Source organism: Pseudophryne corroboree, chromosome 3, assembly GCF_028390025.1.
Source record: "Pseudophryne corroboree isolate aPseCor3 chromosome 3, aPseCor3.hap2, whole genome shotgun sequence".
Lineage (NCBI taxonomy): Eukaryota > Metazoa > Chordata > Amphibia > Anura > Myobatrachidae > Pseudophryne > Pseudophryne corroboree.
Genome location: NC_086446.1, coordinates 602,914,604 through 602,940,597, shown reverse-complemented (window position 1 = coordinate 602,940,597; position 25,994 = coordinate 602,914,604). Strand labels below are relative to the sequence as shown.

At 46.5% G+C, this 25,994-nt stretch overlaps 1 protein-coding gene across 1 annotated transcript in view; it reads left to right on the top strand.

Moving 5' to 3' along the window:
• The first annotated feature begins 656 nt into the window (after positions 1–656).
• ALOX5 (arachidonate 5-lipoxygenase) overlaps positions 657–25,994 on the top strand; it is a 228,051-nt gene continuing 202,713 nt past the window's right edge. Inside the window, exon 1 of the mRNA XM_063961506.1 lies at positions 657–863. Coding sequence (XP_063817576.1) covers positions 714–863 — 150 coding nt within the window. The 5' untranslated portion in view covers positions 657–713. The remainder of the gene's footprint in view (positions 864–25,994) is intronic.

Sequence of the window (25,994 nt, the reverse complement as noted above, 5' to 3'; positions counted from 1 at the left end):
ATCCGGGAGCAACCTGCGCCAGCACTCTGCTCCCCGCCAGCAGGGAACAGCCAGCGGGACTCAGGGACGGAGTGGCGGGTTCACTGCTGTCCCATGACAGCTGCGGCACAGCTCCCATTCTCCTACACTCACAGTGGGACTCAGGCGCGATGGCGGCAGAGCTCAGGGATGGCGGCAGCATCACATGGGGCAGCTGTGTGCTGCTAAATGCCGGCTACAGCCATGCTCCCACTCCCATGCAGAGGCGGGAGACAAGTGGCGGCACCGGCCCGGGACTGTCACTACTGACTGAATGGCCGTACGGGAAGGTGTGCTGCCAGATGGTGCGACTTACCCACATTTGCGATGTGGCAAGGCACCAACGGCACACACCTAGTTACGGCACTGGTTAAGAGTTTGGAACATTTTGGAGCACAAATGAGATTCTTCCTTTTTCTGTTTGTCTATATTGTTGTAGGTTTGGTGACCTACCAAACCTACAACTTCTGCTGCTTTAATTGACAGTGACATAGGAGAAATAGTTTTTCCAATGTCTTTCAATGTGTTTCTTAATCGAAAAGGGGAACTCTCAAACCTCAGACTGCAGTTGCAAATAGAGAGAAGATTAGGGGGAGGGCTCATCAGCTAGTGGGTCATATTAAAAGCATTCTCACTGCATACCATAGAACAGTGTCTGTAGTAAGTTGTACAGTTACTATTGTGACAGTAACAAGATGCCTTCCTATACTATCACGGTGACTACAGGCAGTCAGTGGTTTGCTGGCACAGATGATTATATCTATATTACTCTTGTTGGAACTAAAGGCTGCACTGAAAAGCACTTGCTTGACAAACCATTCTACAATGATTTTGAAAGAGGGGCGGTAAGTTTGTTTCTGCTTTAAACTTTAAGAACTTTAACTGCTGTAAAATGAAACTTAAATATACCAGGCAGTATACATAAACAAAGTGTACTTACACATGCTATGCATAAAAAGTAAGAGAGTGTGTAGTTTTCATATGTGAATTACTGTAAATGATGCACAAAATTGTTGCAATATTTGTATGGCTATAAAATAATGACAACTCAGTACCCTACAATAATCTGTGCTCTTCAGGAGTTTTACCAATATGGACTATTCAACAATGTGGTAGCCAGTGAATGGTGAATGGTATATAAATGGAAGCATTGTTTAGTTAGTCTCTCATCATTTCATAAACTACAGGAGAAGCATGAAACAATGAGAACATAGTATAATGCTGTACACCAAATAATATGGTCACGGAACTTCGTATTAATATGCTTGTAAGTACTATTGTATTGGGGCTCATACTGTGTGTGTGTGTATATATATATATATATATATATATATATTATATATATATATATATATATATATAGATAGTTCCATAGAGATGTCCGCACTCACGTCCCATAAGCCATCAGCGTGGGGTGCTCCTCATGATAACCCCAAGAGGTTTCACATATACCAGGTGTGTTGGAGGATCAGCCGACCCCAACAGAGGGCACTCACCAGTCCATATAGATTTTAAAAGCTTTATTGATACATTACAGTCACCAGTAGTGTGTCGACGTTTCGGCCCCTAGGGCCTTTCTCAAGACAGTCAGAAAGGACATCCAAACAGCATGCCAGTTACACACATACTGACACTGCCTACCGGGTCCCCTTATATAGCACATCATATTCCAATCAATAATGCAATCAACCCAAATAGGTCACATGCTGTGTAATTAAGACCCATACTCTGCATATAGTATAACATCAAAACTCACAAAACATCATAGAGACCATAATCCATATTAAAAATATGATGCTATAGAAAAGGACCCGGCAAAAGCAATACACTACAATACACTATGAAGCTACTTGATGATGATCAGGGACAGGATGGCAAACCATAGATATTCCATCCGACAGGCCATTGAATCAGGTGTGACCGACAAACCAGTCGCCAAACATTTCCTCCTTGCAAATCATCAAGTAGCTTCATTACGTTGTATGGTCATTGACCACATTCCTGAACCCCTGCGGGGTGGAGATCGTGTTTTGACCCTGAAGAAGTGTGAGGCGAGGTGGATCCATAGGTTGGACACTATCACCCCGCGCGGTCTTAATGAACATAACCCACTTAGTATATTCATTCATTAGATAGCATTTGTTATGGGTCAATTTGTGACCCTTTTTCCAGAGGCACAGGGTTATTGGTATTGGTATATCGTGTGTTTTTTTAATGTTGCTATTCTCTGTTTGGGTGATATTGATCACCATATATGGAGATTTTATGTTGGGGGTACTAATGGGTGTATTGCTTTTGCCAGGTCCTTTTCTATAGCATCATATTTTTGGTTGTCTGTTATATAATTATATTGATGTGTCCTATATTCAATCCCTATATCCGATTGGTGGGATTTCGCTGAGGGAGTATAGGATTGATATGATAATTGGTACGATGTGTACGATATTTGGCAGACTACCTCTAATATATTGTTTACATTTACAGCTCATAAGTACTGCTATATTCCTGCTCCTGCATTTCTTATTCTAATATTTAATTGATGAAGTATGATATTGCCGTAATCACCGATGTGGTGTAAATGTAATATTGGATTAATTTGTATAGATGATCCGTGCCTATAGTGTTAACTAAAGACCACCTATGCTTATTACTCTGCCGCTGACATAAAGTTTATATCTTATGTCTGATTAATATGTTGCTATACCGCATCGGTAGGTTCAGTATATAAATAGAGTTGAGTTTATGGGTCTATAAGGTCTTTGTGTTACTAATTAACCTCTATAGTGGATTGTGATATATTGCTGGCTCTAGGCTGGTTGGAGCCCAGCACTGTGGCGCGCGGCTAGGAGCACTGGTGGAACGCACGTTGGTAGTTCGGCGCTTCCGGGTTTGCGCTCCACAGTGTGTTGGGGTTACCTTGGTAACGGGTGACACATATGGTGTGTTCCCATGAGCGGTGGGCACGTGATCAGTGTCCATGGCGTGGATAGATGTGCGTTGCGCTGCCTTGGTTACTGATGACACAAATGACTCGATCACTGTAGCTATGACAACGAGTGACGCGTATGACACGCTTCTGGTAGTTCCGGGCGCGCGGCTCAGCGTCCTCAGCTGTTTTGAATTGCTGATCTGTGCTGACTATGTCTACCCACGGCAATATGGATTATGGTCTCTATGATGTTTTGTGAGTTTTGATGTTATACTATATGCAGAGTATGGGTCTTAATTACACAGCATGTGACCTATTTGGGTTAATTGCATTATTGATTGGAATATGATGTGCTATATAAGGGGACCCGGTAGGCAGTGTCAGTATGTGTGTAACTGGCATGCTGTTTGGATGTCCTTTCTGACTGTCTTGAGAAAAGCCATAGGGGCCGAAACGTCGACACACTACTGGTGACTGTAATGTATCAATAAAGCTTTTAAAATCTATATGGACTGGTGAGTGCCCTCTGTTGGGGTCGGCTGATCCTCCAACACAGCTGGTATATATATATATATATATATATATATATATATATTAGCATTGTCTTGTTCTTCATCAAAAGCATTTATTTTAGGGACTGCTTTAAGAGTACAAAAAGCAAATAGATCATGATAACAGCTATATGGGAGAATTTATAATTATAAAAATGAATTACACTGTCTTCTTACTGTATCATATTACATGTAAAAGAACATATGGCCAAAATTGAATACATAATAGAAAAACATAATAGATATATGTGTTATTAAGCATCTCTTTAATAGGGCAAAGTGATTTTCCGAGGATAATTGTTTATAATAAGCAGTAACAAATTGTTTTTAATAAGCAGTAAAAAAAAGTCCCTGATAGGCATCTGTCTGTCTGTTCGGGCTAATCTCAAAAACCACTGGGTGGATTTTGATGTAGTTTTCACTATTCTATAGAGCATTTGTCAAGGAATGTTTAGTGAAACATCAATCTATGGCCCTCATTCCGAGTTGTTCGCTCGCTGCTTTTAGCAGCATTGCAAACGCTAGGCCGCCGCCCTCTGGGAGTGTATCTTAGCTTAGCAGAATTGCGAACGAAAGGTTAGCAGAACTGCTACTAAATAATTCCTTGCAGTTTCTGAGTAGCTCCAGACCTACTCCTAGATTGCGATCACCTCGGTCCGTTTAGTTCCTGGTTTGACGTCACAAACACGCCCTGCATTCGGCCAGCCACTCCCCCGTTTCTCCAGCCACTCCTGCGTTATTACCTGGGACGCCTGCGTTTTTTAGCACACTCCCTGAAAACGCCATGTTGCCGCCCAGAAACACCCACTTCCTGTCAGTCACACTACGATCACTCGAGCGTTGAAAAAACGTTGCTCAAGTTTGTGTAAATCTACTAAGTTTTGTGTTAAATAACTAAGCGCATGCGTGCTGCGTACCATGCGCATACGCATTTTCTACCTAATCGCTCCGTTGCGAAAAATGGCAACGAGCGAACAACTCGGAATGACCACCAATGACAAAATGAAGCCGAGCAGTGATGACTTTAGTAAAGCAAGCCAGTAAGAGTAGAATGGTAGGGATCTACAGTGCCACACAATGGCCAAGATTAGTACTGCAGTAGCTGTGTTCAGTTTTTGCATGAGCTATAGCCAGTCCACATACCTGTATCCAGGGCCGGATTAATCCCTCATGGGGCCCAGGGTACCCAAGACAGGAGGGCCCCCCCTGCCGACCACCAGCAACCCCCTCCCCCGGCTGCACGCGCTGCAGGCTGCCGGGGCAGGAGGGATCCACACTGCTGGGGAAGGAGTGCGGCTGTGCATGCGGCTTCCTCTCATCTCGGGCAGCATGGTCAGGGACTGAGTTCAGCAATCTCCCGCTTACACTGCTGCCAGGAGAGATGCTGCTGGCGGCAGAGGCTGCAGATTGCTTGACTCTTTACTTGAGTCCCTGACCGTGCTGCCCGAGAGAATGGGGGAGGAAGCCGCATGCACAGCTGCACTCCTCCCCCGGCAGCGTAGATCCCTTCTGCCCCGGCAGCAGAGCTCCACCCGGGGGGCCCCTTAAAACAGGGGGCCCGGGGTACTGACCCCCTGGGCACCTCCCTTAATCCGGCTCTGCCTGTATCCAAGGGAGTAGCTACCGTGGGTACAGGGAGTGTGGTTGCTATGGTACCAAAAGCACATCTGAGCCTACCCCCAGTACGCAGCTCACATAGGGGACATGACAATGATGCAGTAAGAGAACAAAGTGGCTGTTGCGCTGGCTGCACCATGTAGCAACTTGCTGATCACAGATGTCACCTTCCCACTCCTAGTTACTACCACTATATAACTATGGGGGCGCCGAACACCCTAGCACTGGCCCTGCATGGGCATCTTTTTGTGACATGCGTCTGTTTTTCAGGCAACTTGCACTTGCAACTCCTCACAAAGGTTCTGGGTTGGGGGGAAGGGGGCATGTAGGCCTATCCAAAGTAAAATAAAGGTGTGCTGTGAGATTGTTGACGTGAATTGCAACCAAGACGGTCGGCACAAAAAACATATATACCCTTGTTTGGAGGGACTGGACTCCGGCTACTAAAATCATGGTGTAAGTTGCCAGCTGATGATGGTGATGGCTGTGGGCCAGTCTGATTGGTCAAATTTATCTAAAGTCACACCCATTAATGTAAATGAATCTAAAGTTCTGAAACTGTGATTTAAATACAAGATAACATTGTACTGAATACCAGGGACGTACGGTGAGGTCAGTGGCTGGGGTGTAAGGGGGTGGTTACAGTTTTGTTTGTGTGAATAAAACCACAGTATAACACAAGGCTCACACGTTGCCACACATTAGAACGGAAAGAATCCAGGAGTTGAGTCTGAGTATGCAGAGCTGTAAAACAGTTAATATAAGCAGGATTTCATTCAGGCATATAATCCAGTGCTTTATAATGGCTCAAACATTACTGCACAATGACACAGCCATACAGTCGGGTTCGGTAAGACACCCCAGTAGCGACATGACCGACAGCGGCATCCCAATACTGAAGATCCCGACCTCAGAGGGAGTAAGTATTTTTACCTACCCCTACCCTAATCCTCTGGGGTTGGCAGCCAGGGCTATCCATCGGGGGGTGGCAGCTAGGGCTAACCCCCCCCCCCCCCAGTGTCTAACCCTAACCCCCATGTTCGGGCCCTAACCTGAACCTCGATACTTACCTTCTGGATTTTGGCTGTCAGTGTTTTGGCTCCAGTCTTCTGAGTGGTGTCAGGATTTCACCGTCTATCACATGACTGTCAGGAGGCCTTTTTGATGGACGATGAAGCACAGATTTACTGTAAGAACACAATATATAGTGCAGTAAGCACTAGGCCAATATATCCTGTGTCTTAGCAAAGTTACAGAGCTGACTGTTACTTACCCTGTGTCTCCTACAGTATGTAATTGTTGGTTCCTGGCTGTTGGCTGCTGACCTTTGGTGTATATAGCACTACTGTCTGTCTCCCGGGATGGTATCAGGTTCCTCCAGACAGGGGTCATGCACATGGCAAATGCTGTCTGTTAATCACCTGATGCCAGGGGAATTTTAACAGAGGAGTGGGGCCCTGTGCATGCTTTGGGTGGGCCCCCTCCTCTGCACGGCGCAGTAGGCTCCAGCATTGCACCGGAGTCACCAGCACATGTGCAGGTCTCCAGGAAATATGGCACCTGGCATGTTCCAGAGACTAATTACTACTGCGCATGCGTGGCAGCCATTTTGGTGGTAATTTTTGATGTGGGACTCCGGAGAGGTAAGTATTAACACATGAGTGGAGTGTGTGATGTGGCCACCCCCTCTGGACCCAGGAGCCCGTGTGCATCACAGAAACGCCAATGGTTGTCGCCGAGGAAAGTCAAATATGCCGGGAATCTTTGCATTGCTTTGGCTGCTGCAGTGTGCTAGGGTGTTTCCGCATTAATCACAGTAGTGGGGCCTGAATTAACAGGTTTATCAGCTGTCTGGCCATTTCCTTAGAAGCAGCGCTGGATCCACTGTCCAATAACCGACAGGGGCGTGCGTTCATGTGGACTGAAGATACAGCCCCGTCAATGAGGCAGCATTGAAATTGCCTCTTACCCCATTTTTTTCAATGGGCCTTTACAGCCAAAGGCTTGACCCACCCCCATCTTCAGCCAGTTTACAATTAATAATGGGAGGCAGAGATCTCGCTGCCACCTATCCAGGTTGAATTGCAAAAAAATAATAATTGCAAAGTAGATATTTATGACACAGAATATGTGTTATAATTATCTTCTTTGTATTATTTTACTTATTATGACTGCCTCCACTGACTTATTATGACTGCACGTCCCTGCCGAATTCTCGTTTTACACAAATAAATGCTGTTTGCTACTCTGTTTGGGAAGAGGAAGGATGCCCATATGTTTATTACTGTAGTGTTTATGCAGGGGCGTCTTAAGAGAGGAGGGGGCCCGTGTGCACATTCCGGGTGGGCCCCCTCCTCTCGCGGCGCCGTAGGCTCCGGCAATATGCCGGAGTCTACTGCGCATGCGCCCGCCATATTTTGGAAACAAAAATTGAACTGCGCATGCGCGGCGGCCATTTTTGATGTGTTCTTTGGCCACGACGGCTGCTGCTGCAGCGCCCAGCGGTGGACTTCGGACAGGTGAGTACGAAAATATGGGTGCAATGTGTGCGGTGTGGGGGCCCCCCTGGACCCAGGGGGCCCGTGTGCACCGCACACATTGCACCCATGATAGAAACGCCAGTGTGTTTATGAAAGAATGGGTGCCATGCCATCCACTAGAGGGCGGCCACCGGCAGCAATTCAATTGTGGCGCCGACATTCTTCTCACAGCCCCAGTGCTGGTGAAAAGAAATGTGCAAAAATTACTCCTTTGGGTGCCCAAATGGCATTTTTTGCATTGCACCGAGCACTTCGGTCGGCTTAGCCATTTTACGCAGCTAAATACGGTCAGTCTGGGTCACTTTAGATGGGAGATTGGACGCAAAAACACAAACTATTAAATCACTCCCTAAATGTGCATCACAGATGCTCCAACCAATTTGGGTTCTTGATATCTGCACCCTCCAGCCACTTACTGTAATGTATATGTATTGTTTACTGCTATTTTTAGCATTTTTGTACTCACAGTCTTATTCCTGGGGAACCTGCTCCTGTTGCTTGCATGGGGAGAGATCGCCCTGATCTCCCCACCCTGAATCTGCCCCTGCCACACATGCTATTTTTGTTCATAATGTTTTAGTAGGGGCTGTGGCCACACCTCCATAATTTGGCCATTCCCCCTACATTGCCCAGGCCCGACCCTGGTGATTCCACTGTTCATGCCTCAATATATCCATACAGCAGTGATGCAACTTCACCAGGCTATGGAAACCTTGCAGTAATTATATTACCAGACATAAGAGGACACTAGGAGTAGAACTTTTGCCCTGGGGGCAAAAACAGGAGGACAAGGCTTCAACACACTACAACATAAAAATGTGCATTGTCAAACCACAAGCACTGTTAAGAACTATTATGGAACAACCTCGGCAGCATCAGACCCAGAGGCGTCAGAATTAGGAGGGGCAAGGGGGCAGCTGCCCCCACCCCCAAACATGAGAGGCGCCGGCTGATGTACAGGAGGAGCGATGTGCGGTCAGTTGAAAGACCACACATCACAACCTCTGTGCGGTACAGGGATAAACAGAGCCGGCCCTTGCTAGGGCATTTGTTATGCCTAGGGGCAGACCTTCCAAGCGTAGGGCCGGCTCAGCTATGATATGAGGGGTGTACTGACAGCGCTCCCTCCAGCTTCAATTGCAGACAGTGGTGCGAATGTCGTGGATGCAGGGATGCGGCAGCCATTGCCCTGGACTGCCTTCAGGTGCCGCCAATCCATTTGTACCATGTCACACTACAGTGGACCCCCCTTCCCCTGTACCCCCTGCCTTATGTGTACTGTATGTGACACACTCTACCCCCCCCCCTTCAACCTGGTGTGTGGCCACATATGTGTGTGTGTGTGTGTGTGTGTGTGTGTGTGTGTGTGTGTGTGTGTGTGTGTGTGTGTGTGTGTGTGTGGCCCCCTGTACCCCCTGGCTTGCGTGTGTGTGTGGCACCCTCCACCCCCTCCTCTCAACTTGGTGCGTGGCCCCGTTTTCCCATGTCTGTCACACCTTGTGCCCTCCTTCCCCCCCAACCCCCTGTGTGTGCCCCCAGTACTCCCTGCTTTATGTGTGTGTGGCACCCTCTACCCCCCTCACCCTTTTGTGTGGCCCCCTATGCCCACTGCCTTTGTGTGTGTGTCCCCCTACCCCTGTGTGTATAACATTCTGTGCCACCCATGTGTGGTGAACTGTGCGTCCCTTGCCCCTGTGTGTGTGACATCGTGTGCCCTTCTCTGGCTGGTCTCAGCTGGCCGTGCGCTGCATGCTGGGAGGAGGGACAGGGTTGTCTGCTAGGTGGCACCAGCAAAGCTCTCTCTCTCCTCTTGATCCTCTCTCTTCCTAACACTCTTTGTCCTCTTGCTCCTCTCTCTCTCTGACACTGTCTCTCTACCTGATACTCTCCCTCTCGCTCTCTCCCTGACACTGTCTCCCTCTCTCTCCCTGACACATCTCTCTCTCCCTCTTTCTATCCTTGACACTCTCCCTCTCTCTCCCTACCGTGGTGCCGCCTCCATTTCGTCCCCATAGTTCCGCCTCCTCATCCCAGTGACTCCGCCCCCATGGGGGCCAAAATGAGACTCTAACTTGCCCCCCTCCCAACTTATAAATGTTCTGACACCCCTGATCGGACCTATATTCAAAAGAGAACATCCTAAGATGTGCACTACATAAAGGTACAATATACCATCCACTGAACTTCTTACTTATCTGCTACACAATACACACTAGCATGGGCCTCTTCTACGGATATACAAACAGCTCATGTGCCTCTCAGAGTACAATCTAGTGACCAATATCCAATGCAGACCCACAAACCATGGGTGAATTCTGAATACATGCCATAAATCTAGGGTGACTTTATACAGCAGGGCCGGCTCGAGGCATGTTCGACTCGAGCGGCCGCGCAGGGCGCCACCCTTAAAGGGCGCCGCGCGCTGGCGCCGTCATGTCGGAGCCTGGAGCCGGCCCTGATCTCCCCTGCTGTCCTCCCGCTGTGTGCGCCGCCGCTGTGTGCGCTATGCGGCGCCGGCGTCTGATGTCAGACACCGGCGCCACACAGCGCGCACAGACAGCGGCAGACAGCACAGACAGCGGTTGCAGTGGCGCGCACAGCAGCACTCCCCCTCCCTCGGCACAGCAGGTACTGGGGGCATATGTGCCACTGTGGGGGGCATTTATCTGGCACTGTGGGGGGCATTAATCTGGCACTGTGGGGGGCATTCATTTATCTGGCACTGTGGGGGGCATTCATTTATCTGGCACTGTGAGGGGGCATTAATGTATCTGGCGCTGTGGGGGCATTTCTGGCACTGTGGGGTCATGTATCTATCTGGGACTGTGGGGGCATATCTGGCACTGGGGGGGGCATTAATGTATCTGGCACTGTGGGGGACATTTATCTGGCACTGTGGGGGGCATTTATCTGGCACTGTGGGGGGCATTCATTTATCTGGCACTGTGGGGGGGCATTAATGTATCTGGCACTGTGGGGGGGCATTTATCTGGCACTGTGGGGGCATTTATCTGTGCACTGTGAGGGGGCATTCATGTATCTGGCACTGTGGGGGCATTTCTGGCACTGTGGGGTCATGTATCTATCTGGGTCTGTGGGGGCATATCTGGCACTGGGGAGAGGGCATTGATGTATCTGGCACTGTGGCGGCATTTATCTGGCACTGTGAGGGGGCATTAATGTATCTGGCACTGTGGGGGCATTTATCTGGCACTGAGGGGGCATTAATGTATCTGGCACTGTGGGGTCATTTATCTATCTGGGACTGTGGGGGCATATCTGGCACTGTGGGGGGCATTTATGTATCTGGCACTGTGGGGGGCATTTATGTATCTGGCACTGTAGGGGGCATTTATGTATCTGGCACTGTGGGGGGAATTTATGTATCTGGCACTGTGGGGGGCATTTATATATCTGGCACTGTGGGGGGCATTTATGTATCTGGCACTGTGGGGGGCATTTATGTATCTGGCACTGTGGGGGGCATTTATGTATCTGGTACTGTGGGGGGCATTTATATATATCTGGCACTGTGGGGGGCATTTATGTATCTGGCACTGTGGGGGGCATTTATGTATCTGGCACTGTGGGGGCAATTATGTTTCTCGCACTGCTGGGGGCATTTATGTATCTGGCACTGTGGGGGCAATTATGTTTCTCGCACTGCTGGGGGGGCATGTCATGTGCATTTGGCACTGCTGGGGGGCATGTCATGTGCATCTGGCATGGCTGGGGGGCATGTCGTGTCTAGCTGGCACGGCTGGGGGGCATATCATGTAGTGTTCCCATCTCTCAGTGCAATACCTGCCGCAAAGTGTCTAACGTGCTCTGCCTGCCGCAAAGTGTCTAACGTGCTCTGCCTGGCACAAAGTGTCTTAACGTGCTCTACCTGTCGCAGTGTGTATAGGAGGATCTACCTGGTGCAATGTGTATTAGCTGCACTACTGTGTGGTGTAATGCGAATTGCCACTATTATGTGGCCGCGCCCCTTCCCCACGAAGCAACGCCCCTAAATTTTTGATGCGCGCCTTCGGCGCGCAAGGTCCATGGTTTTGAACGGAGCAACAAGCATTACAGTATGTACATAATTTTGCCCTTCTAACTTAAATATGTGCCCTCCCAAATGCAAAATGTGCCCTCCCCGTGATCAGCACCCCTGCCCTAAAAAAATCCTAGAGTCAACACTATCATGTGTAGCTGGCACTGCTGGGGGGCATATCATGTGTAGCTGGCACTGCAGCAGGGCATGTCCTGTCTATCTGGCACTGCTGGGGGGTATATCATGTCTATCTGGCACTGCTGGGGGGCATGTCGTGTAGCTGGCACTGCTGGGGGCATGTCATGTGTAGCTGGCACTGCTGCGGGGCATGTCATGTGTAGCTGGCACTGCTGGGGGCATGTCATGTGTAGCTGGCACTGCTGCGGGGCATGTCATGTCTATCTGGCACTGCACTACTGTAGACATTATGTGTAGCTGGCACTATACTGGAGACATTGTGTGTAAGGAACACTACTGTAGCTGTTATGTGTAATGCTGCTAATTGTGTGCGTAGAGGGGGTGTGAAAATATATTTATTTATTTATAGTGTGATAATATGAAGTTGAGGCCCCGCCCACTTTTTCAGAGGCCACACCCACTTTTCCAGGAGCGCGCGCCTAGAGTATGGGAGGGGGCGCTTTTACATTTTCTCGCACAGGGTGCTAGTAGGCCTGGAGCCGGCCCTGTTATACAGCAACCCTAACTGTTTTATACAGTAGCTATGTACTGCAGTCCCATTGTGTGTGAAATGTGTTGTAGCTGTACAATACAAAGCCCCTAGGAGAGGTATTGGGATTGGAGGCAGTCTAATGCTACTGTAGGTACATGTCATCCTTAGCTTGATCATCCATCCTCTGGTGATGGCACACAGTGGTTAATTGGTTGGACTACACTGCCTGATAAAATCTGCCAGACAGCTCCTGAGTTGAGTAGACATCAACATTAACCAAACAAATTAGTTTGTCAAAAGCACTGGCGTATCTATAATGGTGCAGTGTACACGGGCCGCTGGATCCAGAGGGGGCCCACACTGCACCCATTTCTTCTATACTCACCTTTCCGGCGTCCATCAGTGACTGTGTGTGGGCCCCCTCCTCTCCTGTAGCCGTCACCGCCGCTGCTATGCTGCTAGCGCACTGAGCACTAGAGACTCTGGCACAGTGCCAGAGTCTACAGCGCATGTGCAGGACTCTGAAAAAATGGCGCGGTGGCCATTTTTCCAGAGTCCTGCAAATGTGCTGTAGACTCTGGTACTATGCCAGAGTCTCAGTGCTGAGAGCGCTAACAGCAGCAGTGACGGCTACAGGAGAGGAGGGGGCCCACACACGTAGTCTGCACACGGGTCCCCTCCTCTCTAGAAACGCCTCTGGTCAAAAGGGTGGGGTGTTATGCAGTAGGAGTGTGGGCAATTAGGGCAAGGTTCAGAGTATTACTATAGCACAGAAAGGGAGAAGGCTATATGCCCTGCAGAAAAAAATAATACAATTAGTTACAGTACTTCTCAAATTAAAAATAATCAGGTATTCAAATGCTTGGAAGCCTTACAATTACCATGCAAAAAAAAGAGTTAAATTATATGAAACTTTAGAAAGATACTTTCATACAAATAAGACATGTTTTTTAGATGTGGTTGTTAAATACTGTTTGTAGATAGCGGTGTCTAACTGTACCACACTCTTTATATGTTCTGGAACATCTTTGCTTATCATACCAAGGATTATTTCCAAATGAGATAATGGTTTTCTTTAGTTATCAAAATTCTTTTTGTTTTATTTCAGCATCTTCTTCACACTCTGTGTCTATGGAGCCTATTAATCAAACCCCTTTGCCACGCACATAGGCCCTCATTCCGAGTTGTTCGCTCGCAAGCTGCTTTTAGCAGCATTGCACACGCTAAGCCGCCGCCTACTGGGAGTGAATCTTAGCTCAGAAAAATTGCGAACGAAAGATTCTCTAAATTGCGAATAGAAATTTATTTGCCGTTTCTGAGTAGCTCGATACTTACTCTGCCACTGCGATCAGTTCTGTCAGTTTCGTTCTTGGTTTGACGTCACAAACAAACCCAGCGTTCGCCCAGACACTCCTCCGTTTCTCCAGCCACTAGCGCGTTTTTCCCAGAAACGGTAGCGTTTTTTCACACACACCCATAAAACGGCCAGTTTCCGCCCAGAAACACCCACTTCCTGTCAATCACACTTCGATCACCAGAACGAAGAAAAAACCTCGTAATGCCGTGAGTAAAATACCAAACTTCTTAGCAAATTTACTTGGCGCAGTCGCAGTGCGAACATTGCGCATGCGCAATTAGCGGAAAATCGCTGCGATGCAAAGAAAATTACCGAGCGAACAACTCGGAATGAGGGCCATACTGTATTGGGAGATGTATCAAGCAAGAGATAAAGTGGAGAGAGATAAAGGGGGATATTTATCAAAGCTTGGAGAGACATAAAGTGGAGAGGGAAAAAGTACTAATCCACCACCTTCTCTATGTCATTTTACAGGCTGTATTTGAAAACGACAGAAGCTGATGGATTGACACTGTATCTCTCTCCAAAGCTTTGATACATCTCACATACCCACCCCCCCACAGCCTAACCTTAATAGGCCCTACACACATGCCGATTTGTTTGAAAGATATGAACGATCTCGTTCATAAATGAACGAGAACTCGTTCATATCTTTCAGTGTGGAGGCTCCAGCGATGAACGATACGCGGCTCCGTGCTCGTTCATCGCTGGTCCCACGTCGACTGTGCATGCAGGCCAATATGGACGATCTCGTCCATATTTGCCTGCACTTCTATGGAGCCGCGTGACGGGGGGGAGTGAAGAAACTTCACTCCCCCCTCACTGCACCCCCGCCGCCGTGACGCTCGTCAGCCGTATCCGCCGTCGGGCAGCTCGGCGGTGGATCGGCCAGTGTGTAGGGCCCACAACCCTTCCTCTAGTGCCTAAACCCAAACCCCACCCCAACCCCTCGCAGCCTAACCCTAACCCATCCTCTAATGCCTAAACCTAAATCCCACCCCTCGCAGCCTAACCCTAACCCTTCCTCTAATGCCTAAACCTAAACCCGACCCCTCGCAGCCTAACCCTAACCCTTCCTCTAATGCCTAAACCTAAATCCCACCACCACCCCTCGCAGCCTAACCCTAACCCTTCCTCTAATGCCTAAACCTAAACCCCACCCCCACCCCTCGCAGCCTAACCCTAACCCTTCCTCTAATGCCTAAACCTAAATCCCACCCCCACCCCTCGCAGCCTAACCCTAAGCCTTCCTCTAATGCCTAAAACCTAAATCCCACCCCCACCCCTCGCAGCCTAACCCTAACCCTTCCTCTAATGCCTAAACCTAAATCCCACCCCTCGCAGCCTAACCCTAACCCTTCCTCTAATGCCTAAACCTAAAACCCACCCCCACCCCTCGCAGCCTAACCCTAACCCTTCCTCTAATGCCTAAATCTAAACCCCACCCCCACCCCTCGCAGCCTAACCCTAACCCTTCCTCTAATGCCTAAACCTAAATCCCACCCGTCGCAGCCTAACCCTAACCCTTCCTCTAATGCCTAAACTTAAATCCCACCCCCACCCCTTGCAGCCTAACCCTAACCCTTCCTCTAATGCCTAAACCTAAATCCCACCCCCAGCCCTCATAGCCTAACCCTAACCCTTCCTCTAATGCCTAAACCTAAATCCCACCCCCACCCCTCGCAGCCTAACCCTAACCCTTCCTCTAATGCCTAAACCTAAATCCCACCCCTCGCAGCCTAACCCTAACCCTTCCTCTAATGCCTAAACCTAAATCCTGCCCCCACCCCTCGCAGCCTAACCCTTCCTCTAATGCCTAAACCTAAATCCCACCCCTCGCAGCTTAACCCTAACCCTTCCTCTAATGCCTAAACCTAAATCCCACCCCCACCCCTCGCAGCCTAACCCTAACCCTTCCTCTAATGCCTAAACCTAAATCCCACCCCCACCCCTCGCAGCCTAACCCTAACCCTTCCTCTAATGCCTAAACCTAAATCCCACCCCTTGCAGCCTAACCCTAACCCTTCCTCTAATGCCTAAACCTAAATCTCACCCCCACCCCTCGCAGCCTAACCCTTCCTCTAATGCCTAAACCTATATCCCACCCTCACCCCTCGCAGCCTAACCCTAACCCTTCCTCTAATGCCTAAACCTAAATCCCGCCCCCACCCCTCGCAGCCTAACCCTAACCCTTCCTCTAATGCCTAAACCTAAATCTAAACCCCACCCCTCGCAGCCTAATCCTAACCCTTCCTCTAATGCCTAAACCTAAATCCCGCCCCCACCCCTCATAGCCTAACCCTAACCCTTCCTCTAATGCCTAAACCTAAATCCCACCCCCACCCCTCGCAGCCTAACCCTTCCTCTAATGCCTAAACCTAAATCCCACCCCTCGCAGCCTAACCCTAACCCTTCCTCTAATGCCTAAACCTAAATCTCACCCCCACCCCTCGCAGCCTAACCCTAACCCTTCCTCTAATGCCTAAACCTAAATCTCACCCCCACCCCTCGCAGCCTAACCCTAACCCTTCCTCTAATGCCTAAACCTAAATCTCACCCCCACCCCTCGCAGCCTAACCCTAACCCTTCCTCTAATGCCTAAATCTAAACCCCACCCCCACCCCTCACAGCCTAACCCTAACCCTTCCTCTAATGCCTAAATCTAAACCCCACCCCTCGCAGCCTAACCCTAACCCTTCCTCTAATGCCTAAACCTAAATCTCACCCCCACCCCTCACAGCCTAACCCTAACCCTTCCTCTAATGCCTAAATCTAAACCCCACCCCTCGCAGCCTAACCCTAACCCTTCCTCTAATGCCTAAACCTAAATCTCACCCCCACCCCTCGCAGCCTAACCCTAACCCTTCCTCTAATGCCTAAATCTAAACCCCACCCTCACCCCTCGCAGCCTAACCCTAAGCCTTCCTCTAATGCCTAAACCTAAATCTCACCCCCACCCCTCGCAGCCTAACCCTAACCCTTCCTCTAATGCCTAAACCTAAATCCTGCCCCCACCCCTCGCAGCCTAACTCTAACCCTTCTTCTAATGCCAAAAAAGGGTATCCCAATGAAAGGGGCTTGGGATAAAGAAGTTTACCTCTTTGTGGGGGCACTCATTTGAAATATTTCATATTTATTGCTTAAAATTTAACTTTTAATAAAACATTTAAGATTGTGTATAGATAATCGCAAATCACCCTTAAGAAAGAACTGTATAATACAACATATGGTGAGAAAAAATGTATTCATCAATAATCTAGTGAGAATATTCCTATAATGTTATATTACCTAGGGTGAAAATATCAAAAAAATCAAAACATACCCGGTATATAATCATTGATCGTATGTGGTTGTGTCCCGTGAACTCCTGTAAGGAAAATGTTAACCTAGAAGGAGAAAGAGGGGTAACACATACCCAGAAGGCGCATAGATTGCAGTTCTCCTGGTTTAAACAGTTCCTATCGCAATTTATAATATAATTATGCGTTTAGTCATAGCAACAGCGTTACTCTTTAATGTAAAGGATCTTTTCCACTTAATTCATTCTTTATTGTTGGTTTCTATCCATACATCTTGACACTTATTTACATACTGTTTACGGTAGTGCAGGACGACTTCTCTTTTTCTGTATCGTATTTATACTGAGTTTTCTCAGCTTCTGTCCTAGCACACCGATACTTCTGCCTTCATACGTAAATGGGCCTATTCTCAATTTCCCTTAAGTCATTGCCTGCTTATCGTTACTATTAATTCATAATATCATTACTTTTTATAAGCTATGTCCAGCTTTAATTTACGTATTGAACTAATTAATAGAAGGAGAACAGAGGACTTAGAAGGGATCTTTTCGGATCCCACAACTTCAACAGTCACACCCACAGGTTGGGAAGACGATATTCATAAACTCAAATTTTTAAGACAAAAACAGACTAGAGTAAACTGGGATTTGATCAGCCTCGAGAGCTATGTTAAACATAAGATAGTTCCGAGGCCTAAGACCTAAGATCTTCCCTACCTATCCCCTGGTTACTGACAATCTGAAAAAGGAGTGGGAGACATGCTTATTGAAATGCTGAAATGATCTCATTTTGATTCTGATTAAACACAATAATTTAGTGCTGGAGGAAGTTAGCAAAGAGATTGATAACATTGGTAAGAAATTAGAAATTTTTGAGAAAGAAATATCATTTCAAACTAGATTTGAACAGGATAAAAAAGCCCTGGTGGAATATGAGCAGGCGATTACTGACCGCAAGAAATCCAAATTCTTGCGCGATAAACAAGATTTCGCATCTGGTAAGATCTTCAAATGGAATAGACCCGCAAGAAGAGATAGACCACAATACACACAGGACTATCCGTCATCATCGGAGATTGACTCATCAGGGACTGACGAGGACTTGAGAGATAACTATTCCGATCATAGAATCGAAACGGTTGGCACTATAGTTCCCCATCATTCTTCCTCTTTTTTAGAGACTCGCAGACCAAGAAGAGGACGTCCAAGAGGAAGCAGAGGAGGGGCGGGAGGAAGAAGAAAAGGCGAGCAAAGATGGGATTCTCCACCCCCATCCCATTACCCCATTCGCAATCGACGGAACTACTAGACAACCAAAACAGTTTGCGGATTATTAATTTATCACAACATTATCTCACAGAAGACCACAATAATGTCCTTTCAAAAGGCTTAACGTTCGCACCCTCTAGGAAATTTGATCTATTCCAGTGGGAGAAAGATCTCAACCTCTTTGGTAGGAAACTCCTTTTGAATAAATTTTTTGCCAACAAGAACAGGTCCAACCTCTCCCCCTTACAGGTACAACAGAACATCGACACCGACCAGGTATTAAGCCCAGAGACAAACGTCGGACTTACGCCAGACCTAACATCAGAGGAGGACCTCATGGCCCTTACCATATTGGAGGAACTACAAGATGATAACTTACCATCAGCTGGTCATGGCTCCTACAGACCCATGTGTAGAAAAAGAAGTACTTTCTTCCCACAGGAAAACATTTGTACAGAAGTAAGGGTTTTTATGCGTCTGGTATCCCAAGATCTCGACAAATTACATCGGAGACATAAAGGTTCTGTTTACCACAATCTTAGTTACAGGGAGAGGCAGGCCATTACAGATATTGAATCCTGGGATGACGTGGAGATCAAGCCATCCGACAAGGGTGGCAATATTGTTATTTGGAGTAAGGAGCTTTATGTGAAGGAAGCAATGAGACAGTTGCATGACAGAACCTGTTATAAGAGAATGATCTTTAATCCCACTAACAATTTTCAGATTGTATATACCAGATTGTTAGAGAGAGCACTCAAAGGGGGTGCTATCACAAAATCTGAATATGAATACCTTCAAGTGACAAATCCTAGAGTACCGACCTTTTATCTGTTGCCGAAAACACACAAACATCTCACCCAACCACCAGGTAGACCTATTGTCTCCGGAATTGGTGGCCTCCTAGAGCAAGCGAGTGTCTTTATTGACATACACCTTAGGCACCATGTGGTCACCTTACCTTCCTATATTCAGGACACTACCGATGTGTTAAAAAAGATCCATGACATTAAATTAGAAGACACTCAGTTGCTGATTAGCATGGATGTGGAGTCTCTTTACACATTGATAGATCATGAGAACGGTATTACAGCTGTCAAATATTTCCTTGACATAGAAGGGACTAGTGACTTCCATCAATTTTTACTTGATCTTCTCCGTTTTGTACTTTACAATAATTATTTTACCTTCAGCAATAGATTTTTCTTGCAAACAAGGGGAACTGCGATGGGGGCGGCCTGTGCCCCCACGTACGCAAACCTCTTTATGGGGTGGTGGGAACGTGAGTTTGTTTTCCATGAAAAAAATGATCATCATACCACACATATCTTAATGTGGCTGTGCTATATAGATGACATCCTCCTCATTTGGGATGGAAATGTGGAATCTTTTGAAGAATTCATTCTGGTATTACATACCAACAACCTGAATCTCAGATTCACCTATGTGGCAAGTATGGACAGAGTCTCCTTTCTGGATCTATCCATATACCGCACAGAAGATGGTCATCTAGCGACAGAGCTTTTTCGCAAACCTACATCCACAAACTCGGTATTACATCGGTCTAGTTCCCACTTTCCACCCACTGTGAACAACATTCCAAAAGGGGAGTTCCTCAGACTAAAGAGGAACTGCTCTGATGATAAGGTCTTCCATAACCAAGGTGAGGAACTCACTTCAAGACTTAGGAATAGAGGATATAGCCACAGACAGATAAAAAAAGCAAGGAGAGAAGTTGAACAAACTGATAGAGATACGCTCATTTTTAGGGATAAGAAGACGAAACAGAGTGATACGGATTTTAGATTTGTGGGCAATTTCTGTGCCGAGTGGCGAGAAATTAAGAATATCATCCAGAGCCACTGGGGGATACTCATTCTAGATGACGATCTAGGGAAAACTCTCAAGGACAAAGTCTCCATGAGTTGGAGGCGCTCACCGAGTTTGAAGGACAAACTGGTGAAGAGCCACTTTGAGGACAGACCCCCAAGAAAACCATCTGCACGTGGTAGTTTTCCTTGTGGTACTTGCAAGGCCTGCAAACATATTCAACAACAAATAATGATAAAGGATAAATATGGAGTGGAGCACCCCATCACAGACTTCTTCAATTGCAGGACCAAGAACGTAATTTACTGCATCACATGTACATGCAAGATCTACTATGTGGGCATGACCTCCAGGATGCTTAAGCAACGCATCCTGGAACACATAGGTACGATCAGAAATGCTGACCGGGACCGGAAAGCATTCAAGCCACTCTCAACTGTGGCTAGACATTTCTCTATGGTGCACCAGGACTCTGCGGAATGCCTACGAGTCTTTGGATTGGAACAGGTCCGTCTAGGGATAAGGGGTGGTGATATACAGAAAGAACTCCTTAGGAGAGAAAGCCAATGTATTTTTAAACTTGGCACTATTTCACCTAAAAGGCTAAATGAAAATATCAATTACACTGCTTTCTTAACTCCTTGAATCTTTCCTCCTTTATCTTATTAGTACCAGCATGATAGTTTTTTTCCCCTTAGATCAAATGGTTATAAGTGACACTCTCACTTATTCCCTTTATAACACCACTCAGTAGCCCTATGGGAATTTATATGCTACCATTGATAATACCTTGGTTCCCAACTAGGATATCCATCATTTCGATTATAGAACTTAAAGCACACTGATTTTACACCATTTAAATTAATTTGTATATTAATTATTTTTCCTTTCCCTTTCCTCATTCTCCCTTTGAGTACATTTGTTGAATTCATGCTTCTATACCACTTACTCTTAACAATCTCCTTACATTGTAAATCTACCTATGACTAACACTATATAATTTGCTAATCTTATTTCGGCGACATTTATATCTATAATATCCTTCTGTACGTATTTAATCATCATACTGAAAGTAGAAGGTCTCCTTTTTATATATATACTTTATATATATATATATATATATATATATTCAAACTTATTTATGTGCTTCTTATTTATTTTTATTTTTATTTATTTTTGGAATATAGTCTCTGTTCTTTCCATGAATTAAATTAGCTCTAATTTATTTATGCTCACTTCTGGGGGTTTTCTGCACCAGTGTAGCACCAGGATATCCTTATCAGGCAATCAATTAGGATTGTAAGTAATTGCTTAATTGTTATTCACCTGGTGACTATCAGTGCTATTAAAACCTGTTTATTACACCTGGCTCAGCTACCATTCCCCATTGGTCTTTTGACATGTCAATCATCACAAATCTCATGCAGGATTGGTTGGCCCAGGTTTAAAAGCGAACGTACCTTTACACCAAGCAGGCATTTGGTGATCAAGCCCCTAGGAGGGTGAAACGTACGTTCAGATAAAGCTATTTTGTCACTAGACATAACTACTGGCTATCTACTACAGACACACGAAAACCCGATACGAGGGAGACGTTGCCTGCTGCAGCTGCAGCAAAGACATTGTTCTTTCCATCTCTTTGCAGCCTAGCAACCTCGTCACTCCATGTAATTACCGGCTACCTGTTATAACTATACGGAGACCCGTTACGTGGGAGACGCTACTCGCTGCAGCCGCAGCGCAGACACTGCTCTGTTTGATTATTTATTTATTTATATACCAGCTACTTCGTCACCAGACGTAATTAACGGGCATTGGTTATAGACACACGGAGACCCGATACGTGGGAGACTGCTGCAGCCACAGCATGGACACTGCTCTGTTTAAATTGAATCAAGTTTTTGCGGGGAATACTATATATCTACACTAGACTATCGACTACCCACTATAAAGAATTAAGCAGAGCAAAAGCCGGAGACCCGATACGCGGGGACATACTGCCCGCTGGAGCCCCAGCATATATGCTGCTCCAGTAGATGCAAGTGCACATGGGGAGACGCTGACTGCTGCAGCACTAGTATTAACTTTACCTCATCAAGACTCTTATACAGGGCGTTTGCCCTATTAACGTGTGGTAGTCAGAGCCAGACACCCGGTATATACAGAGACGCTGCCCGGTATACAATACCAGTTCGATACACAGATCTACTACACATTGGAACCACATTGAGAATTTTTAAGGTATTTCAGTGTTCTCTCATCGTGTCGCGACTGTGCCCGTAGCCCTGCAATGATTCAATTGTCATCAGGGCTCCAGAGCACGAGAGCACACGAAAGCAGAAACACCCTTTCTTTCTTCTACCCGGTACCGTCCAGGTTAATACTCTCACCTCCCATTCACTGTGCTTTAATGCGCACATGGGAAGGCAGCAGATGTTACCAGGAGTAACGGAACGGGGCCTTTACTCTGTATCAAATTGTTTTGATTGTCAATTTTTTCTCAGAACTGTAATATCCATAAATTAGGTCATATTCACTACCTAGGATCTCTTCCACTTATTAGTTGCACTTCAAATTGACCTAGATCCTATAACGCTATAGTGTGAACCAATTCAGCAACGACTGCTTGTGATCTAGGGTACCTTGTTGTTGCAATTTATGGTTGTCTTATATTTTTTATACATAGTTCTGCTATTGAAGTAATTAGTATCACCTTTTGACTAACTATGCGGTTCCAATTATTTGAGAGTAGAAATTATGGGGCGTCCATCAAATTGTTGGTATAACCGACTGATCTTGAAGGTGAGTATCTGTTATCTCTGAATTGTTTATTTAAATTATTCAGATTTCCCTTCTTTAGCAATTGAGATATGTGGTGATAGAATTATTACAGTTGCTATGACTAAACGCATAATTATATTATAAATTGCGATAGGAACTGTTTAAACCAGGAGAACTGCAATCTATGCGCCTTCTGGGTATGTGTTACCCCTCTTTCTCCTTCTAGGTTAACATTTTCCTTACAGGAGTTCACGGGACACAACCACATACGATCAATGATTATATACCGGGTATGTTTTGATTTTTTTGATATTTTCACCCTAGGTAATATAACATTATAGGAATATTCTCACTAGATTATTGATGAATACATTTTTTCTCACCATATGTTGTATTATACAGTTCTTTCTTAAGGGTGATTTGCGATTATCTATACACAATCTTAAATGTTTTATTAAAAGTTAAATTTTAAGCAATAAATCTGAAATATTTTAAATGAGTGCCCCCACAAAGAGGTAAACTTCTTTATCCCAAGCCCCTTTCCTTGGGATACCCTTTTTTGTGATTAAATTGTTATATTTTCCTCTGGGGTGCACCGCCAACAGCGTTACTCTTTAATATAAAGGATCTTTTCCACTTAATTAATTCTTTATTGTTGGTTTCTATCCATACATCTTGACACTTATTTACATACTGTTTACGGTAGTGCTTCTCTTTTTCTGTACCTTCTTCTAATGCCTAAACCTAAATCTCACCCCCACCCCTCGCAGCCTAACCCTAACCCTTCCTCTAATGCCTAAACCTAAATCTCACCCCCACCCCTTGCAGCCTAACCCTAACCCTTCCTCTAATGCCTAAATCTAAACCCCACCCCACCCCTCGCAGCCTAACCCCAACCCTTCCTCTAATGCCTAAACCTAAATCTCACCCCCACCCCTCGCAGCCTAACCCTAACCCTTCCTCTAATGCCTAAATCTAAACCCCACCCCACCCCTCGCAGCCTAACCCAAACCCTTCCTCTAATGCCTAAACCTAAATCTCACCCCCACCCCTCGCAGCCTAACCCTAACCCTTCCTCTAATGCCTAAATCTAAACCCCACCCCCACCCCTCGCAGCCTAACCCTAAGCCTTCATCTAATGCCTAAACCTAAATCTCACCCCCACCCCTCGCAGCCTAACCCTAACCCTTCCTCTAATGCCTAAATCTAAACCCCACCCCCACCCCTCGCAGCCTAACCCTAAGCCTTCCTCTAATGCCTAAACCTAAATCCCGCCCCCACCCCTCGCAGCCTAACCCTAACCCTTCCTCTAATGCCTAAACCTAAATCCCGCCCCCACCCCTCGCAGCCTAACCCTAACCCTTCTTCTAATGCCTAAACCTAAATCCCACCCCTCGCAGCCTAACCCTAACCCTTCCTCTAATGCCTAAACCTAAATCCCACCCCCACCCCTCGCAGCCTAACCCTAACCCTTTCTCTAATGCCCAAACCTAAATCCCACCCCCACCCCTCGCAGCCTAACCCTAACCCTTCCTCTAATGCCTAAACCTAAATCCCACCCTCACCCCTCGCAGCCTAACCCTAACCCTTCCTCTAATGCCTAAACCTAAATCCCACCCCTCGCAGCCTAATCCTAACCCTTCCTCTAATGCCTAAACCTAAACCCCACCCCCACCCCTCGCAGCCTAACCCTAACCCTTCCTCTAATGCCTAAACCTAAATCCCACCCCCACCCCTCGCAGCCTAACCCTAACCCTTCCTCTAATGCCTAAACCTAAATCCCACCCCCACCCCTCGCAGCCTAACCCTAACCCTTCCTCTAATGCCTAAACCTAAATCCCACCCCCACCCCTCGCAGCCTAACCCTAACCCTTCCTCTAATGCCTAAACCTAAATCCCACCCCCACCCCTCGCAGCCTAACCCTAACCCTTCCTCTAATGCCTAAACCTAAATCCCACCCTCACCCCTCGCAGCCTAACCCTAACCCTTCCTCTAATGCCTAAACCTAAATCCCACCCCTCGCAGCCTAACCCTAACCCTTCCTCTAATGCCTAAACCTAAACCCCACCCCCACCCTCGCAGCCTAACCCTAACCCTTCCTCTAATGCCTAAACCTAAATCCCACCCCCACCCCTCGCAGCCTAACCCTAACCCTTCCTCTAATGCCTAAACCCCACCCTCACCCCTCGCAGCCTAACCCTAACCCTCCCCAGAATAATTACGATCAGAATGCTGACAGGAATCCAGCGCCAGCATTGTGATTGATGTCGGGATCCTGGCAAACAGTCTTCTGACAGGATTCCAGTGTCAGTATTCCGACTACCGGCATCCCGAATGCCGGAATGCTGACTGGATTCCTCCTATGGGAATGCAAGGTAGACACTAAGTACAAAAAATTATAAACTCACATTTAAAATATTACATGTTAATAAGCACAAAAATACATCAATAAAATACAACAATGATATATTTGTAGATAGTTATACTATGGGGGTATTCTATTAGCCCCAATGCGGCAGGTCCTGTCCCTTCCCCCCTCCATGGAACCTGAAGCATAATCCGTGATAAGCAGCTGCCGGAGCAACGATAACACATGGGCTAGGGTACTTTGTCCCTGATCCCATATGTTTTTGCCCGATAACGGGTCTGTTTTTGGCCGATGAAAATGGACCCTAATTGGATGCCGCAATAATGACCATCAGTCATCCGGCCATTTTCTCCTGACGAAAACTTATCGGATCTAATGGTTTATCCCCCATAGTTAAAATACTGTATTTCAATCATTTGGTTACATACTAATCAGAATTTCTTTCTATGTTTTAAGGTCAAATATGTGTTTCTGTATACAAGCACTGTCTATATTTTTCTATCTCTTTGCTATAGGGAGATTTACTTCCTTCCTCCCTATTAGATAGCTGGTACTGTACTGTATATCACCACCTATTTACAATTGTGTAGACCACACTACTATATAGAGTAAAAGATTACCAGGCCATTCCAGCGCCACTTCAGAAAATATATCCTTTTGCTGTTTTGGTGTTTTACCTTGGCCAATGCAAACTAGCTTTTCCAAATTTGTCATTCACATAGTCAG